The following is a 20,832-nucleotide window of genomic DNA, read 5'->3' on the forward strand; positions in this document are numbered from 1 at the left end:
CTGTCATCCATTGATAAACAAAAAAAAGTAAAAGTAATTATCCTTTAGCTAATGCTAGCATGATAACATGCTACTTTTGGTTAAAATGCTAATCGTTGTGAATGTCTTTTTTCTTTTAAAAGTCCATTAAGAACATGTTAGCATTTGGCCCATTTTAAGCTTAGCATGCTAACATGCTAAATGATTGTTGAAATGGTGAATATATTATAGACTACTGCAGTTTCCAAAAATGCTATAATGCTACATGGCATAAAGAAAAGCACAATGCTTTTTGAAAAATATGTCCTCAATTGGGTGAGAGCAGCACATTTTAAATAGAAAAGTTGGGAAGGACCCAAAAACAGGCAAAAAGTTGATGTCACACAAAGAAAAGCCCTGGTGACAGATCTCACAGCTACAAAATGACAAAAGATCACCCAAGAGAGATAAGCCCTTTAATGATGAAGACATATTCTTTGAAAGACTGAAGGGAAAACAATTCAATAATCTTTTAATTAGGAATTAAATGTCCCAACAGAACAAGAAAAAATTACTTTAATATCTAAGATACATAAAATCATCAACAGATTCAGAAAATACAGAGATATTTTCTCTATACAAAAACAAGACCAAAAATAATTGGCCACCGAAGCCTTCTGGCAGCACTACATGAAAAAACATAATTCTGTAGTGGAAATCACTGCAGAGACTGTGTGAACAGTGAACACAGTTCATCACTGAATTCTCAAATGCAAGTTATATACCATGAATCCAGACATGGTAACACCTTCCCTGGGCTTTTTAAAGATGGAGTGAGGTGAAGTGAAAAACTGCACTGTGGTCTCATGAATCAAGATTTTAAATTCTGTAAAAGTTCAAGGATGCTCTTTGTCCCCTTGTTTGTAGGTGGAGGGGACCATCTTGACTTTTATTAGCACACATTTAAAAAAACTAGCATCTGTGATTATTTGGTGGTGTATTAGTGCACATGTCAGTTGCACTTTGGTATGCTGAAAATACAGGTTTGGGATACCATAGGCTGGCATCCTGATGCAGGAAAGGTCTTGCTTATTTCAGCAACACAATGCCTCAATAGTGAGAGCTCAGGTGTTAAACCAAGGTTTTTAACATATTCCTGAACATTTCCCTGAACAAAAGCTGTCTGAAAAATTAACAAACAGGGTTAGTTTATACATGTTTCAGTTTATATCACATTCATATACAAATTTCCTAAAAGAGGTTTCCACTTCTGAAGAATGCAAGCAAGACCAACATGAGGCTTAAAACCCAGTTTATTATGACAAATGTACAAGATCTGATTCATAAGAAATACCAATAGAATTAACAAAACTGTAAGAAGCAGACAAAAACACCAATAACCAGTCTACTAGGATCTATACACAGTGGACAGGGTGTATTTCCTTTCAGATTCATCATGAGGTAAATAGGAAACTCTGCTAACACTTAAGTCATTGGCACTGACTTCCTGCCTTAACTTCGCTCCTCTCCATTTCTACGTCATTCTTGCCACCACTTATTTCATAATCGTGAAAAGCATACCAATACATTTTCCTTATCTCTGGGGAATATAAACAGGGTCACACAGACATCTTCATCTCTTACTCTGACTCAACCCACCAGAACACACACCTCTATTACACTTTTATATTTTTCAGTTTGCTATATTCTGTCCATCTAAAGGCTATATACTGTATGTATAAGTTGTGTGCACTGCAAGCAGCACATATATGTTCTTTTGTTTTGGAAGTCAGGATTTGGCCACGATCAGTATCAAAACTGTATGATAAATAGAGTGGTTTATCCTCTGTGAAGACCATGCTGGGAGTAATTTACAAAATATTTTACAAACAGGCTTCAATTCCTTATTTCAAAATAAGACGCAGCGATCCTAGATTGATTTCTATGACATCATCCCATTCTCCCGAGCTCCTATAACATGCCTTTACCAGGTCAGTGCATGCTCACCTATGCAGTTTCACTGCAAATGAGATCTCCTGTCAAATCTAATTCATAAGTCCCTCGGCACAAATGCAACACGTTAGATGATCATAGCCACCCTTAAAACATGCCTTAGTTTTCTGATTTTATTATAAAAAAGGTTGTGCCAATATTACTTCCCTACAAAAAAAAAACTATTAGAAATTCATGCAATCCCAAAGAATTGCCCAATATATTTTTCCATGATTACAAAATGCCTCTAAATATTTTACAGCAAAAACTACAGATATACACACAGACTGGTTCCAGCAGAGGTCAGTAAAGTCATTGGTTTTTTTCTCATCCTGTCCACTCCCCGCTCAAAAACTCCATCCCAACATTTAACTTCGAGACTTTTTAATTACGATTTCATTTTCATGATCTTGACTCAGGCTGAGGTCGAGCGCTATACCGCCACTTCTCCTGAGCTCAAGATTATGAAAACAAAGGATGTCGAAAAACACGTACATGAAGATTCAAGGGGAGAAGAATAAAAAAGAAAAAGAAAAAAAGGACTGTTTTGGATCAGAGTGTTATATTCGTCATAAGCCAGGGGGTATGCAGGTGTATGAACCTTCCACGTAGGATGATGTACAGAGAGAGTAAGACACTTTACATTTTTGCTCAGAGACAACAAATAAAGGTTTAGATATACAAAAAATACATAATTATTCAAAATAAAGTCACAAAGTAACAAATGTAGTAAGAAGAGACTAGACTAGATCTGAAGATTAGGAGGGACAGAGTTTTACTTTAATTTATTTTCCCACATAAACTCCGAAGAGAACAATGTGTCTAAAGAGTTTATGTGGGGGAAGGTTTACCACTGGTGCTGATGGCAGCGCACATAGTTCAAATAATTATACATGTATACAATATACAAAAGCTACTCTATCATTCAAATACAAAAGGTCAAGGGGAGGACTGACAAATGCAGGTTGGTCACATATATACATTCACACCTACAAAGGATGCAAGAGGCTGAACATATATGGATGACCATTTAATATTGTGGGTAAAAAAATAAAATAAAAATGGGAACAACGTGTTTAGCTTTCCATGACACCAGTCTACACACCAGTGTGACCAGCAACATCAAAGCTGGGGTGTGTGAAGTGATAGCTTATCAAATATGTGGTTCAGGATTTTTTTCCCAATTTATTATTTTTTTTAAATCACGTTTTCACGAATAAAAAAAAATGAAAAGAAAGCTTTAAACAAAACTCTCACATTCAGCAAGCAGCCAGTTAGCTTTGTACAAAGACCAAGAAGAGCAGGATAGGACTCAAATTCCACCATCAGAGCTTATTAGGAAACAAAGACACTAAATGTTCATTAGAAGACTTTCTATGTGTCATCGGGTGGATTTGTTTTGGTTCAAATGTTACATTTATTCAGAATATCCATCCAAACTGTAATGAGGTATAACTATTAGTGCTTAAAAAGCCAAATTATTGTTATGATCTCTTATTGTTTAAGGCCCCAAAATACACTATAGCAACGGTTTCAGTTCAAATCTGAAAGTAAAACTCGACTTGGGGCCCTTCCAGCAGCTTGTAAAAAAAATGACTTTCCCCTTCTCACGCCTCTATTTTTGGGACACTTTAAAGCTGAAGAATGTGGTTTACTCAGTGGAGGAAAACCTGGAAGTACTGCAGGGACTTTTGTGCCCAAACGGTCAGACGAGCTGCCACAACAGAGAACACAGGAGGATGTAAAGAGACACACAAATGGAGAGAGGCCGAGTTCCCTGCTAACATTACACTGCTGGATCTTCACATAGCTGCTCCATTCAGGTTAAAAATATTGGACAACTAAAAGCCTAAATCAGAGCAGACTCATTGCTATTGGGCTGTATAGCATATATAAACTAGCTTCTGCATGTGGTCAAGCTAGCAAAGTGGACCAAAAAGCCCAGTCCTGCTTTGTTGAACTATTTGAACAGACTCTGTTCTGTTTATTAAAAAAACATCAGTCTGTGCTCAGAGAACTGGCTGCAGCTTCATTTCGAGAATGAGTTGCCTCTTTCACTTAAATCTACTTGGTGAATTAGCCTCCCCCCCCCCCCCACAAAATGTGAAAATATTAATTTCATAGATATTCAAATTTCATATCTATTACGGAATGATGTTTAAAGACTCAGTCATTAAGCATTAAAAAAGACAACTGATTTATCACAAAATATTAACGGTTTCAGTGCCAAATTTCAGTTCATGTATATAAGAGCAGGAGCAAACTGGAACAACACTTAGAACAATGAGAGGAAAACAAACACACAGGTGAAATGGTGAGGCATTTAGAGGAAGGTTTGGCAGTGGAGCTGAATGACACGAGTGGTTTGAAGGTAAACCGAACCAACTGTTACTGGACAAATGAAAAATGATATGTTGGTGCCCTTATTGGTTGAACAGTCCCACAGGGACAGCATTGGTCTGGTGACTAGGATGCAGTTCTGACCGTTGAGAGATAAGCTCCGGATGACACATTAAGAACAACGATGAGGAAGTGTTGGCTGGGAAGGGAATAATAAAGTTAAGCAATATAAAAATACAATACCACAAATAAGAAACAGTACACCATTTTTGTTTTTACAATTGTTCGTTATTGCAGACGTAGTCCACTAGGTCTGTGACTCCAAACAGGTCGTCTTCGTCGTCGTCCTGCGCTGCCACGTCCTGACCAACCAGACCATTTGGTGCAGTGGCAGCAGCTGGTGTGGAACTGGTGTTTTTGGAGGGCTCCAGATGTGGGGTGAGGCCTGGAGCTGCGGGGGTGGGCTGGCTGACGAGGCCCTCGAAGCTCTTCACCGTGCTCTGTCCGTTTGTCGGTTGCGGCTCCACCGGACTGCAGTCTGATGGGTTTGTTCCCTTTGACTCCTCCTCTGCTGCCTTCTTCTCCTTCGGTTTCTCCTCCTGCTCCTCGTCGTCGTCATCATCCGAGTCGATCCGGTTCACCCGTTTACGGATGGGACGATCCTCCTCTGAAGATTCATCTGAGTCATCAGAGTCGTCCTCTTCAGATGCTCGCCTGCGTTTCAGCGCCAGGCGTCTGCGCCGCTGCCGTGAATCTTCCTCTGAGGAGTCAGCTCTTCTCTTCAACCTCCGATCCCTCGAATCCTCCTCAGAGTCTCTGGAGAAACTTGCTGTGAAGAGAAAACAGGACACTTTATTAATCTGCAGCTCTACAACACAGATACATACCATCTACCATGTAAAACCGCTATGCTTCTTTTAATGTTTGAATTTGTTTGTTATGTCACTGACTTTAAATTCAGACGCTTGAAAAACCAAAAGGGTCCAAATTTATGTATCGAGCCTAAATAGAACAAAATCTTTCCTTTATATATCAATAAAGACAAAGATTTCAGTTATTTGTACACTACAGGAAAAATGACAGCATAAGAATAAAATGTATATCTGGGAAATTAATTCATTTAACAGGGTTTAAGGAGATGCTGTCCATGGTTCTGAAAATGTTCACACTTCCTGATGGCTCTGAGGCATCATGATGCAGGAGCTGCAGGTTCTGGAAGTGTCCAACTTTCACTTTATCTCAAAAAAGGACCATGACAGCGTCACAAGTTGACAATATGGCCTCCTGCTGGTGGAGTATCAACTGTTTTAAATCAAGAGATGTCTGAAATCAAATTTGAGAGTAGGTCTCTGCTTTAATGTCAAATATTGTATTACTCTCCCTTCAAGCTCTGCAGATCAGATCATTTGGCAACATGAATCACCCCAGTAAAGTAAGAATATAAAATCCTAATTGAGCTGTGCGCATCTGTGCCACAATGGCTGGTCAATTGATGGATGTATTTTGTTTAGAAATCTCTCCAAGATGGACCTAAACAGGATCTAAACTAATTCTATGGGAATTGCAGACATGATTCACCTTCAATAAAATATATATACCTGTATGAAAGGAAAAAAGATCAAAAAACTTCAAACTCTTAAGTCACGAACTACAAGAAACTGTAGATTGGTATATTTTTGCTCCACAATTCATCGAATTCCACAATTCATCGAATTCCACAATTCGATGAATTGTGGAAGATGGAAGACATTGAAAAGGAAGACGGGCCATTCATTGTTCAACTCACATTTAACCATTTAGAAAAATAATTCAATATCCTGAGCTGTGCAGCTCTGGCCCGTTGTCTGACCCAGGTTTCCATTCCCACCCAGCAGCCTGTCATCCCCCTTTACCACTTTTCTGAATCTATTTTGTGATTAAAGGCCATAAGACCACCAAAACAAATCATTAGTGTGAGCACTATGTGCTTCTGACTGACCGTCACTCTCTGAGCTGTCCTGGTGCCGTCTGGGTTTCATTTTGGCCCGGTTGCTTTCTGCCTGAGAGCCTTCAGACTCGGACGTCTCACAGTAGTTCACCTTCTTTTTGTGGCTCCGCCGAGACCGCCGTCGACTCATATCCAGATCGCTGTCACTGAACTCACTGGAGCCCTCGGTCACTGCACACAAAACAAGAACAAAGGACGTTTCAATGGTCGAGCTAAAAAAATGGAACACCACTGAGCTCGGTTCATATTCAGATAATCAGATCATATTAGTAAATTAGACTGTTATGATATAGTGTTCATGGGAAAAACTCATTTCAGGGTTAATGACGGATTAACTTGCATTTGATGATCTTTAGCGAACCTATTTGAGATGCTTCAACAGAATGTACAACTGCGAAGGGTAAAAACTGAACTACCACAATCTACATACCAATTTCATCCTCTTCCTCCTCATCTGTCTCTTCCTCTTCATCATCCGAGTACCCTCTTGGTCTCCGCCGCTTTCTGGAGCTTCGCCTGCGTTTCGGTGGCTTCTTGGTCCACGAGGAAGTCCGATGCTTGCCGCTGTTGCTGCCGAAGTCGCTGTCGTCCGCCTCAGTTTCTCCCTCCGTCTCGTTGTCTGTTACAACAAACTCCTCCTCTGAGCTGAATCCAAACAAATCCACAAAGAGTTCAGTACAGACAAAACATCCACGTGCAAATGACGGATGAGGCGAGAGCCAAAATTCAATGTGCACCTTTCACTGAGACGAAACTCTTCCTCGCTCTCCTCCTCATCCACAGTGCTGTCGCTGTCCAGATCGTTGAGTCGCCGGCGTTTCTTCCTGCGCTGACTGGCGCTGGGTCGTGGCGGCCGACCGTTTTCTTTGCCCTCCTCTGCTTGGAGGATGGTAGATATATCTTTGCCTCTATGACCTGTGATGTTGGCCATATCTTTACCTCGACCAGCTCCTGAAAAGTAAGAAAAACTACATTTAATTTACATTAAATCTTCCAAATCTCTCTCTCTACTGCAGAACAACTAAAAGCTTTCCAAAAACCAAAGCAAAGACATGACAAAGTGTACTTAAACAGGTGCCGGGATATTTTTTTCTTAAACCAGTCCACCTACCTCCTCCTTCTGCTTCTTTGATGTCCTCTTCAATGGCCTCTTCGATGGCCTCATCAAATTCATCAAATCTGTAAATTGAACATTAAGATTAATCCCCAAAACAAGAATTCTGTCTCCGAGTGACTTTCCAAACTGTACATCAACAGTATTTTAATTTCAATAGAAACTCAAACTGCTTTCATTATAGTCGAAGCTACAATCATATGAGTAGAATCTTACTCCTACAGCACATCGAACAAGCAGATCATTTGTATTGGCCAATAAATATCTTGCGTTATATCATTAGCAATATGTTTAGCACATGTTAGCAATCTTTTACAAATAAAGCCAAAATGAAGTGTTGTCCTCCTTTTTCCACCAGACTGTTGCTACAGCTAACGTCAAACCCCTTCACACCTACTGAACATGTAACAAAAAAGTGAACAACTGAGGAAAGTGGTCACATGTGACACTGGGCTGCCGCAGAAATCACCGTGTAAAGCCTGCAAGGTGTCTCCCACATTTCATTTTGGATGGATTACACAGTCCTCCAGTTTATAAAAATATATACAGGTATAAAAACAATAAGTTATTTTTCTATCCTGTTCTAATCACACATTTTGTTCACATCATCTGTGAGAAGTTTTATTCTGCACAGGAGTTCATATAGTAAACAGTGTGACCGCTAAAAACCGGTGTACTTTCTTATAAAAAAATTATGTCAGGAATCTAATAAAGGACATAAAAAAGCAAGATTGATAAGCAGCATTGATAAAATCTCAATTTTCATCCCTACTCATGACTGTGTGTCAGATTAAAAAAAAACATAAGACAAACAAATGGCTGGATGGTTGGCTGAGGGGACATTTATATTATGAATGACTCGATCCCATCTCTGGCTGTTCATTGCTCTAAATATGCAGCTGTGTGAGTCTACATGTGTCTCGACCTGTAGCTGATGTTTTTCTTTGTCCTTGTTGACCTCCGACCCCAGCTCCTACTGCGCTTTGCCTCCTTCTTCTCTTTGATTACGATCTCTGGCTTTTCTTCTTCCACCTCCACCTGAGAGGGGTTAGCAGTCTGTTTTGTTACAAACATCAGCAGGTGAAGGTGGTCCGACTGTGCAGGACCGTACAACCTCACTGTATACTTACTGTGGGGGTGATGATGTTCTCAAGACTGATTCCTACATAAATGAGACGTTCTTTCCTGCAAGAGATAAAAAAAAAACATTAAAAAGTTAACAATCACATATAGAATAATACTGACAGCTTAATTTCTAACCAAAAGCAGCACAGCTTTCACTTAAAAAAAAGAAAAAAGAAATAAAAAATTTCTCGTCTTATACTAAAACACCAAAAACTGCCAACCATTTTCCTCGTGGCAGCAAAGAAAAAGCATTTACTAAAACTCGGTTAAAGTATTAGGCTTTATGTGAGAAAAACTTGGTTCTTAAACTCTTTGATCCTCCAAAACTGCTCGGATTTATCAGCTTCCTAATGAGAATTAAAGAAAAGAAATAAAAAGATTAGCATCATCTGCTCAGGTTTCCAGACCACAGCTTTTCTCACCTCCTCTCAGCTCGTTCCTTCTTTTTCAAGGCGGCATCAAGGTTTAGGAGCTGCTCCTCCAGTTTGTCGCAGAGCTGCTTCTACAGATGGGATCGATGGAACATTTTCAGCTTCACTCACATTTACTGGGGCATCGTTATTTCTTTTGACACTGACATGTACGTACATGCTGGCAGGGTGGGCAGAACCACTCTCCATCGGGGATGATCATGAGTGGAGGCCTGAGACAGGCTGTGTGGTAGCCGCTGTCACACGAATCGCACAGTAAGATCTGGAGAAGAGATGCAGACAGCAGCCGGTTTCACAAAAGCAAACTGCATATCCTTTAATGAGCCGTCATTTCATTATCAATCATTTGTGTCATTTTGATTTTTGCGGATTCAGGTTTTCTCTGTTGGTTCCTTGTCACTCTTTTTTAAGAGAATGAGTATTGCTAAGTATTCAAAAGTACTTTAACTGTATTTTTAGTGGTACTTTGACATTTTATTTTATTTATTTTTTAAATTGGGGAAAACTACATATTACATGAATTAGAAAAATTTGCCCTGGGGCGTAGTTTACCACAACAATTCGGTACCTATCCACACTGGTGATTTTATGTTCCATATCTAAATGAGGTGTGTCTGTGACCACAGGAAGAGCCCAAAGACATTGGAGCTGGTTCAATGTCAAGTTTACATGGTAAAAACTTTGAAATGCCGTCTTGGACTTTGTCTCTTTTGTTCCCTCCGTCACCTCTGTCTTCAAAAGTGCTTCAAACAGCTCTGAACAGCCTTTTCTCGGTAATTAAACTACAAATGCAGCTCGGCAGAGCTGTGAGGGAGAGATCTTTGGGGCACCCACCAGCTCAGGGTGATTTGGAAGACCGCAGTGCTTGCAGGGGTCATCGTTGGGAGGTAGGTCATCATCAGAGGATGTTGACGAGTCCGAGCTTCGTCTTACTCGGTTCCGGTTGCGCCTCTTTTTGCTTCGTTCAACCTTGTAGTCTTCATCGCTGTCATCCTCTTCCTCGCTCTCGTCTTCTTCAGAAGACTCTTCCTCGCTTTTGTCATCCTCATCTTCGGAGCTTTTCTTTTTCCGGCGCGTTCTTGTGTTGGACCACCGAGCCTTCCGTCTTTTTCTCCCCTAAACAACAAACAAAGCACTTCTTGGTGAAATGAGTCTGATCTGTCTGTGCATACTGGTAAATGAGGGAGTCTAAGCCCACACTGGTCTTACCTTGGGTTTGGGCTGACCGTCCTGATCTGCCTTCTTCTCTCTGGGTTTTCTTTGAACCGTCTTCACCTCCCCCTCATCCTCCTCTTCATCCTTTTCCTTCTCACTCTTTTCATCCTCACATTTCTGAGGCGGTGGAGCAGCCTGCGACTTCTCCACCTTCTTGTCATGGATTTCTACCGCTTTCGGCGTGGGTCTGGAGATCCTCGGTGACCTCCGCAGAGATCTCCCAGTGTTTGTGTCAGACTCCGAGTCTCCCTGTCGCTCCTCTCTGCGAAGCTCAGCTTTCCTCCGGTGCGAGGGAGGCTTGTTTTTCCGACGCCGGCCCTCCTCTGATGGAGCCTCACCACCATTCGTCACCTCTCTCTTTGTTACAGAGCCCACCTCTTCACTTTTGCCTTTACTGTCCTTGTCTGTGGGTGCTTCGGCAACTGATCCTTTGTTTGGGTGTTTTTCACTTTCTTTTGTGGCTTCGCCATCGGCTTCGATGCTTGTTTTATTGAGTTCTGATTCTTCTTTGTTGGTCAATGTTTTGCTTTGGGTCTGAGACTGCTTCTCCTCCTTTGTTTCATCACTTTTTAAGCGTGCACCTGTTGTTGAATTCCCTTTGAGTTTTTTATCGTCTTTGTCCTTTTCACTTTTCTTAGCAGCATCCTTTACGCTTTCTGATGGTGGATGCTCGGCTCGGCATGTTTTAGGCTCTTCTTTAGACACTTTCCCCTCCTCTTTCTTTTGCGTTTCAGGTTTTTTATCTGCATCTTTGGAGACGTTTGTCTTCTCGAAGGGACTGGATGGTGCATCTCTCCCTCCACAGGCTTCCTCCGTCGTCTTGGTTTTGTCGTCTTCTCGTGGCTTTGTCAGATCTTGTTTAACGCTCGATGGCTCTTCTGCAGTCGGCCTGGACATAGCGTCGCTAATCTTGGTTACATCATGTGTGGTATGGTCTGCACAGTTGACAGTTTCCTTTTTGTCTTCAGTTTTGTCTGTCTTTGTTTCACATGCTTTATCAGAACTGATCTCTATGATGTTATTGCTCTTCTCGGTAGGTGTGCACGATTCTGATTTTTCCTTTTCAACAACATCATGAGGCTCCACACTCTTCTTAATGTCGACTTTTTCTTCCGATTTGTCATTGATTGATGGTTTTTTAAGGGCACAGGGTAATACAGAGGCTTTAGAGTCAGTATCTTTGTCTGCAGACTGTGTCTCGGTTGTTTCAATATCGCCTGGTTTCTCTTTCGGGGCAGAGCGATCTGATTTCTCTACATTAGAGTGAGATGTCTCTGTTTCTTTAACGCCACTCGTTTCTTTTTTCTCGTCTTTTGCACTTCCTGATGTCTTTGATTGTTTAGTCTGGACCGTCTCGGATATATCCATATCCACACAGTCTGGGATTTCTTCTGAAATCTTCTGCTCTGACTCGTCTTCTTTCGCTTTCACGGCATGATTTAAATCTAGGTTGCCTGACTTTGTTAATGTTTTATCAGTTCCCTTTACTGTGATCGTCGTACAAGATTCTTCTCTATCTGCTGGTTTGGATTCTTTCCTTTTCTCTTGCTCTTCGTGAAGAGAGGGTTTCTCTACTGTATTATTTACATCTTTACCTGAAGGTGACGGTGCTTGTGGTAGTGGAGGAGACTCGTGGGCCTCCTTCTTTTCGGGTTCCTTTGCTTGTGGCACATCTCTCGTCTTCTTTGCCAGGTTTTCGTGGTTCGATATGCCTTCCTTTTTAGCTTTCAAGCCTTCCTCTGTGGCTGTCGGATTGCTTTCCCTGGTGTCCACACATTTTTCTGCAGCTGCTTTTGTCATCTGCTCTTTGTCAGCGGCAGCTTCTTTTAGTTTCTCTGAAGGAGGCTGAATTTCACCATTAACTTGATCGTTTACCTTGTGTGTCTGCTCAGGAGTCAGCTCAGCTTTAGAAGCCTCCTTTGGGTTAGAAACAAATGGACTTTGCACTGTAATGGTGCCATTTTTTTCAAAGTCTTCGCTAAACTTCATTCCTCTTTTTTTCAGAGGGATTTTGGCCTGCTGGTCATTCTTTAGGGCCTGCTGGATCTCCTCTGAACTGTTCTTCTTCGCCTCCTCTCCTTTTTCTTCCTTTACTGATACACCTGACATCTCAGAGGATGGTGCTGGTGCACTCGAACTCGTTTTAGCTTCCATCCCATCTATCGGCTCTTCTTTGATGATCTGAGGATTAGGGCTGATTTCTGAGTGGAGTTCTGCCTCAGATTTACCTTCGACGATGCCATTTAGTGAGGATTTGTCCTCATGAGCTACAGATTTAGGCTTTTCTGTCTGCGTTACTTCTTCATTGTTTTCTGACTTTGGTGAGACTGGACACACAGTCTTTTTCGAGTCTTCGCATTCCTCATCTGACACATCAGTCTTTTTGGCATCACCTGCAAAACCGAAATATAAAAAAAAAAAGATGGCTTAGTGTTTGGATTTTGACACTCTTTCTGGTGACTTAAAATAAAAATATATCAGAATTTCAATACATGGAAAAGCTACTTTATTACTAGGCTCTTTCCACTGCATGTCATACCATTCACTCATTTAACCCCAACTAAAAAGAAAAATAGGAAAAATAAAAGAAACTAATGTTAATGTTAAATTATTAGTCCTCTGCCCTGCATGATCATCATGAAGCTGATTGAGGATGACTAGTTTTCCACCAATGTTCTGCAAACTAAAAAGAAAAACTTTAAAAGTAAAACAACTGATTTTTTTATTTTTATATATATATATAAATGGTCAGGAAGGCTTCTGACATTTCAAAACTATACCTTTCTCTTTGTTCTCTTCCCGTTCCTGATCTTTTTTCAACAGCTCGGGGTCAATTTGCGTCTTCAACAGAGCAACAACCTCAGCCAGGTCATTTCTGTCTCTGAAGGGAGAAAAAAAAAGAAAAGTGGACTTTAATGAAGGTTCTTCCAGAGACTGGAAATTAGCAGAACTTTGAAACGTGGATAAAGAATCATGAAATCAAATGACTGCTCCCTTTCTTGTGTACCTGACGACACACTTCCACGATGACCCGTCTAAGTCATCCTGCTCCTCCACATAAACGCGCACGTTGTTGTCTTGGTCCAGCTGAAACCAATACATTTGTCCGTCTTTGTCCCGACCAATCGGCTGCAGGCGCATCTTATCTGGGTCCTCGTCATTGATGGCAGTTTTAAACTTCACGTTTTCATCAAACTGACACTCGCACAAATACTAGAAAGAGAAGAGACAGAAGATGGTTTATAATGAGCAGGGAAATGGGATTCAGCTTATATCGACTCCACCTTAGCACCCAATGACGGGAACACAACACCTGGGTGCATACGCTAATTTTCACTGTGTGTGTTGAGGTCAGGGCGACAGAAGTGGACACAATTCATTGTCTCTTTAATTGTCTAATCCATCTGAAAGCTTCTTCTTCACATATTTCTGTCACCCTCCTCAGTTCCAAGATTGTTTTGTGCTTAGTCCTTTCAGATATCAGTTTTTGGGGTTCTTTGTTTGACAATAATGATCCGGTAATGATCAAACAGTGGTGGTCCAGCGGTGCAGAGATGAAACAAAAATTTGGACTTACGGGGGTGACTGAAATCTTTACCCTTGTGTTTGAACAATATCTTGCTCTCCCCTAACTGCGGGCTTTTACTGTGGCCAATCAGAACATCTAGAAGCACTGAAAGAACATGTTCTCACTCACCATAAACTGACATTATTGCTAGAAATGATGGGTCTATTCTATCCTAGTGAACTGACGTCACTCCCAGCGGAACCACAAAGCCTAAGAGTCCTAAAAAACTGTTTGTTTTGGATCATCTCCTTAAAGAACTACATACCTTTAAAACCCTTTTCTCTGGTAGTATTTGCACAACAGAGAGGGATGCTGTGGGGCGTAAGGGCCTGCTAGTAGGTGGTAGTTGAATGAAAATCACAAAGTAATGCTACCACCACACTTAGGCTGAATAAACTCTGGGCTTCATCGTCGGTCCACTCCTTTATAACAGGCTAGCATTAAGAATGATTGTTTATATGAGCAACTTTTACCAATGCAGACTTAAATCAATTACCCTAAATGTAATTAAGCCTCCACTGATGCTATTGATGAGAAGCCTGCTTCTCTCCATCTCTAATGAGTCAAAATACCCACAATGACCAACAACTTTAAGTGACACCAGTGCTTCTGTTACTGAACTTAGGTTTTTGTTTGAAGCTTCAAAAAAACCAACAAAAAACGAGAGGTAAGGAAACAAGACTGATGATACACAGCAAAAACAACAGTGAACTCACTTTAAGTATCCCCGTCTTGCACTCCAACGCCAGCTCCTTGTATCCCTTTTGTTCGAGGTCCCATGCCCAGGTTGTGTTCAACTCCTGGCAAACCTGCAACAAAGGCAAGAACTGGATCTGATGATCATTACGTTTATTCAAAGCATACTTCATCCCGTATGTGTACAGAATCTTTTTTGGGGGGGGGGGGGCGGCCTTCGAATCATGAGACTATGATACACAACTTAACTGTGATTAAAAGATGAACTGCTGCTACCAGTGAATATGGGCAAAGGATCTTCTCCCACTAATATTTAGTGATGCAGAGTCAGCAGCAGATGCCCGCTAATACTCTAAGATCACATGTTGCCCCATGTGCTCAGTTCATTCATCACTGAAGTGAACTTAGTCCACAGGTGAGAAGGGCAGACGATATTTTGTATGCCCTGTGTCAGTTTGTGGTTTCACATCTAAGCTTTCAGCTGAACTCAGGTCTGTTCATTGAGTACAGCTCATCGAACACAGGCAAAGAGAGCAATGAGAGCTTATGCACTGTTCAAACAGAACTCTATAAAGTGAAAATATGTAACGTACACTGTATGAAGCGTGTTCCATTTTCATGAAAAGGACAAACAAGAAAAAAAAAAAAACTCTAGAATATCAATAGTTGACCATTTACCTTGACTAAATACTTCTCCCATCTGTCTGCTGACACAGACTTGCCGATCTTCCTCAGCAACTTGACGTGAAGATCAACCAGCAGCTTTGGAACTGATGAGACAAAAGAGGAGGAAGTTATCACCTTTTGTGCACCGAGAACACAGCACACATGCAGGATTCAGTGACACTAAATCCTCTCTTACTGTCAGAAAGAGTTTGGTTAGCCTCTGTACGCTCACTCTACCATTTAGTGCTCCTGTAGGCAACAGCAACACTAAGTGATGACATCTGACTTTCCTGCAGATTGTGGTGGACCACAATTTCAAACAGACATGACCTTCTGAGGAAAAAACAAAAAAAGGTTTGTGACTGAACAATGGGAGACAGCCCAACACTGACAGCGAGCTTCTATTAGCCGTGCAGACTGGTAAAAATGGATCCATTCAGCGTGTTTTACCCGCAGGTTAAAGTCTCCATGTGAGAGGCTGCGGTTGGAAAAACATGCATTTTTTAAACCTATCACAGGGCCGTGCTTACTCCTGCAGCCCCAGAAAAAGAAATAACAAATAAAAACTGAAAATTAACCAGTGTACTTGAGCTTAAAGTTTCCATCACTTCCAATTGTACCTTAAGCCAATAAACACGCGCAACTCATGCAGGATCCTTCGACATGGGTCTGAACTGCTGATTGGGTCTTTCTCCATTAAAGACAAAAGCCAAGTTAAAGGGTTTCTTTGAAGTTGGTGTGAAAGGTGTGACCTCAAGAAAGGTTTGAAAGGGACAGAGATCACACAGAAAATGATCAGAGTCCGCAGCTTTGAATGTTGGTTAAATGCTTTCCTTCACATTCTTCATGTGTAATTGATTATTCTGTCCACAAAATGCGAGACAGCATGTTAGTTTCCCACAGATGTCTCAACTGTCTCGTCTTTATATGACCTAATGATCCCATTTACTAGTTACAATCACATTTGAGAAATTAGAAAGAGAAAAGGTCTTACTTTTATTACCTAGAAATGAAGTCTCTACATTTGCTATATTTGACGGCTTTTCTTGTCAAAAATCTCTCAGTATGAGAGTTCACTTGTGTTCTTTAATGAACAAAAATGACAAATATTACAACAAATGTCTCACAACAAAGTGATCACCCTAAGTGTAGGTTCCTGACATTAGTCTGCTTTTCAAAGCAAAGCAAATCCGAAGCAATCTTTGGAAAAGATACCAAAAAAATGTGAATCAGACACGTTTCCATCCTCGCGCCTCATTCAAAGCTCTTTTCCTCGACTTCATTGGAAACCATGATGGGGTGAAGCAAAGATGGTGGGAAAGGACAACATTGGTGCAAAGTGAATCTGGCCACACTTTTGTTTAGTTCATCCCTGTTATTCTCGATGGTGCGTTCCAAAATTGGCGTCACAATAGCCGACGCTCCGGGCGCTTTGGTGTTGTTTTGACATTTGTCATTTTGTAGGGCAATGCGCCCGTTTGAAAAACATTATGGGCTGCAGGGAAAAGCGTATGAGCGGTCCATCTCTACAGGCATTTGTTGAAGGGACAGCTATTGTAAATATTACTAAAACATCAAAAACTGCTTTAAAATGAAACAGAGAAGCCATTTCTGTGGTGTAAGGGTGCCAGTTTCTCATTAGTGATGCCTACTGTTTAAGAGGAAAACTGCAGTGAGTCCAGCGTGTCATGACAATGGTTATGGCGCCAACTTGACGTCACAACGTGCTTCCACAATAACCAGTGTTGGTAAACATAATAACAGCTTTATACTAAGCCATGATGGGTCTGCAGCACTGAGACTGAAGCTACTCAATTAATGTTCAACAAATAGTGCTCAGGATACCTCATCTAATGCAGCCTTATCGGGTTACATCATGTCACATGATGAGTATCATATTAGAATAAAATATAATACACAGAAAGGTTAGGATAATAAAGACAAAGGCACAAAAGTGAAAGATGCTGCTGTCACAGGCTGCTCACATTCCCACCTTCATATCAGACCGGTTAGTACAACTAGATAAAAATGGAATCAGAATTTGACAGCTTTGAAAGTTGCCGCTACAAGGAATTGTGGGACATAACTGTCTCCTTTCTCTCACAAAGGATGCTCCGTTGTTTCCTACGCTAATGGAGTATTCAGAGAATTCAAACAGCTCTTGTCATACTTCTGGGTAATTTCATTGACTCAGGAAAAGTCCAAAGCAAAAAGTCATTTTTGACCAGATTCCAGAACTTTTGCATCAGTGTGGGAGACGGGGGTGGGGGTGAGGAGATAACAACTGTGATGGACATCCACAAGGGGGAAACGGAGAGAGATCTTCAGGAATTACTCCCGTCTCTGGGCTATCATATCAGGGAGGAAATTGGTTAGTCAGATGAGTTTTTGTTTGTCGGCTCAGACCAAAAAAAAAAAAAAAAAAAAAGCATTTTTACCAGCTAAAAGCAACTAGAAAAGTTGTTTCCGTTCCACCTGCTGTGCATCTAGTCGTCTCTGAGACATCCACCTCAAATGAGCATTAAACTTTTTTGAGGATCAGTGGAAGTGTTTTTCCCACTGTGTTATTCCCATTTCCATTCACAGCTTCTAAACGCACACAGTTAACGAAAAATAAGACCAAAACTAAAACTAGCAATGAAAAAAATAATTTACTTAACTGAAATAAAAACAAAAACGACAATTACAAAAAAACGAAAACTACCACTATGTCCAGAGGGTGGCAGCATAGCGGCCATCGTCTGCCGCATACAGCAAGAAGAAGGCGCTTAGCTGGAAATGGCTAAAGTTGCAGCCCGATATGGGACTTTTTCAAGTACGACCCACTGATGGATAAGAGCACATGTATCGTGATGAGGACTGAGGGGAACACTTGTGGGATGCAACTAAGGGGGGAAAAAAATCCCACAAATTTGAAAGTCTATCTTCGGAGCTCTCACAGAGGCGCTGATGAAAAGTTTCAGGCGCGGGAGAAGAAGGCGGGTAGCGCCGAGTCAGACCGCTGCCACGCATCCATAAACACAGCAAACCTTATCTCAGTGCCTTGCACAGGACAGCACGTGGTGCGCTACCACGCACGAGCACGAAAAACGCGAGCAGGCAGTGGTTGAAAGGTTCACAACTGTTTTTGTGCGTTGTTCCTCGAAATATTTTTTTTTTTTAAAAATCACTTGTTGAACTCACTAAAACTAAACTGAAATAAAAAAGCAAACTGAAAAACTAAATAAAAATAAAAAACTAATGAAAATTTAAAAACTATAACCTTGCACCCAAAATGGTTTCCTGGCGTCTCGGGACGTGATGTGAAGCATTTTTTGTTTAACAGACACCCGATTGCTGACAACCACTACTTGCTCAGTACCACTCTCTGTTCAATGTCAGGATTTCTTACCATAACCAGCAATGGAGGATAAGTAGCAACACATTTCGTGCTTATTTTGAAGCTGCTTAGCATTAAAGTTGCACATCAGGTTGTTGTTATTGCCTGACGAAGGCTTTAAAAAGCTCTTTCTCTATACTTGATCCAGACTCTACCGATGTATTGTTGGACAAAAGCTGTTGAAAGCTCAGCATAATGTTGATCTAATGCCAGGAGATACTTCAAGTTCTCTGAAATTAGGCGTAAAATGAATGTGCTATATTTGTATCACAAGTTACAACTGCCAAAAACGAGTAAAGATGTCAGCAGCAGGGACTGAACACCCGACACTGCACATCTCTACTTCGTGTTAACCTCAGAGCGTTTACATGACATGCTTCGAACATTTTGTCTATTCAAAGTCTGATGTCAAAATATTAACTGTGGTTTTAGGATTATAAAAATACTTAGTTTCAAGATGTAATACGACATCAGTGGAAATATTTGATGCAAACCAAAGAAACAGGAGCTTGATCAGTAGTATAATGCCACCCAAAACCAAAAAAAGAAATAAATTATTATTGCCTGAACCAATTAAACAGTACTATATAAATATACGAGACATGGCTAGTTTACAGTGTATTAAAATTCCTATTTTCAGCCGTAAAAATCACCTGCGGCACTTTTATGTTTGTAACTAATTTTTCGAACATTCATCCATTAAGGTATTTTCCTAAAGTGCTGAAAACTTTCATCCTACAACATAAACTAACGACAAATAAAACGCTCATTTTACAAAATAATGCAACACCACTGACAATAACTGTCGCTACTACATGATAAACATAAGTTAGTGTGGTGCTTGTTAATCATGAGGTCGCACACAATCCGCTGGCAAAATAAAATAAATGAAAATCAAATAGAGCAGTTACAAGAACTCCCCACCCCATTTTCTTTTAATTAATATACCGGATTAACCACGAGAAATCATATTACCACGGTGCTGTTTAAATACACAAGGTGACAGCACATGTTAATGAGAGGCGAGAATTAAAACACACTCAATCAGGAACGCGCATGCGCAAATCAACACAACAGAGCAAAAAAAAAAAACCGTCAAGTCAACTATAAAAGGCAGCACAACCGGAAGTAAAACAATTTTAATTATTTTTTTTAATCCCTCCAAAAGACTGATTGTAAGGGGTGTAGAAGGAAACTAGTGTCTTGAAATAGTACGTGTATGTATTCAATAGTCAATGTACAGCCAGGGAGCATGTACACGGTGTATATAGTGTTTTAAGCACTAAAAAACGATTTATTGTGAAAGCCTCGGTCGGATGTCGCTGCCGTTGCGGATAACTTAGCAGAAGCTGAGCTAACCACTATCTGGCGAAATATTTTAACTGTAAATAAAGTACAGAAATTCACACCCGTTTCACACGTAGGCATATTTACCAAAAATCTATCTAAATCCCCAGTAAATCCGCAGAGTGTTGGATGAAACATCATCACGTTTACGGACTCTCAGACAGTGCTATCGCCGCACATTTATGTCTGTGTTGTTGTACAAGAAGCATCAGCAGATAATGCCTAGGAAAAAAATTAAGCTCAATTCAAAAGCTGAAAAGTGACAGAAAGCATCGAATAATTCGACTGGCTCACACTTGAAATGTCATTAAAATGTGCACAGATACATTTTCCACTTCGAACGGCAGATCTGAAACTCGGTTAACTTGTGTTTAAGTAAACACGAAGGTTAAGAAAACCACACAATAACACACAACTAGCTAACATTAGCTCCTAGCACGTTAGCTCGGTACCATTATCATTAAAGCAACGGTGAAGCCTCTCCTCCTCCCCGCTAGGAGCTGCATGTTTTTGTGCCCTACCCGAGGATGTGTCCTGCAGGTATCTCTCCAGCTGAGGAAAAGTGAGCTCTGGTAAATCCAACAACGCTCCGTAACGCTCCAGGAAAGAGCAAATCACGGCGTAATTTGGACACAAACCGGGGGAAGAACTCGCTGTTGCCGCCGAAGCAGCCATCTTTTCCACACCAGTGTCAAGTCAGCCGGAACTAAATGTATGACTTCCTGTGTAACAAAATAAAGCAGTACCATAACGATCATATACACTATTTAAACTATTTGTACAAACATTCCTTTTCCCCCAGTCGTGTTAATTTATAAATTCCTTAAAAAGAATTAAATAAAAATGAATGCAAGTTATAGAAAAAAAAAAAAAAAATATATATATATATATATATATATATATATATATATATATATATGTGCATGTATATGTGCATGTATATGTGCATGTATATGTGCATGTATATAAATTAATAGGTTGTGATAGCGTTCTCTTTTCCAAGATGGGCGCAGT

General features: G+C 40.6%; 1 protein-coding gene across 2 annotated transcripts; it reads right to left on the reverse strand.

Annotated features, from left to right (window-relative positions):
• Positions 1 to 1,253: 1,253 nt before the first annotated feature.
• rsf1b.1 (remodeling and spacing factor 1b, tandem duplicate 1) lies at positions 1,254 to 20,514 on the reverse strand. Of its 2 annotated transcripts, none has more exons than XM_072374261.1 (16): positions 20,340 to 20,514; positions 15,105 to 15,196; positions 14,447 to 14,539; positions 13,170 to 13,375; positions 12,943 to 13,043; positions 10,157 to 12,555; positions 9,782 to 10,063; positions 9,105 to 9,209; positions 8,939 to 9,018; positions 8,522 to 8,576; positions 8,317 to 8,429; positions 7,389 to 7,456; positions 7,015 to 7,228; positions 6,708 to 6,922; positions 6,269 to 6,448; positions 1,254 to 5,119 (listed from the first exon to the last, which is right to left on the reverse strand). In XM_072374261.1, exons 1-16 carry the CDS (start codon positions 20,491 to 20,493, stop codon positions 4,566 to 4,568), a joined length of 4,911 nt encoding a protein of 1,636 aa, XP_072230362.1. In that variant the 5' UTR covers positions 20,494 to 20,514; the 3' UTR covers positions 1,254 to 4,565. The 2 variants fall into 2 exon arrangements, with proteins under 2 accessions (XP_072230362.1, XP_072230361.1); XM_072374260.1 differs by having other exon boundaries at positions 8,317 to 8,447.
• Positions 20,515 to 20,832: the final 318 nt, after the last annotated feature.

Source organism: Leuresthes tenuis, unplaced genomic scaffold (assembly GCF_036924035.1).
Source record: "Leuresthes tenuis unplaced genomic scaffold, fLeuTen1.0.hap1 SCAF_21, whole genome shotgun sequence".
Taxonomy (NCBI): Eukaryota; Metazoa; Chordata; class Actinopteri; order Atheriniformes; family Atherinopsidae; genus Leuresthes; species Leuresthes tenuis.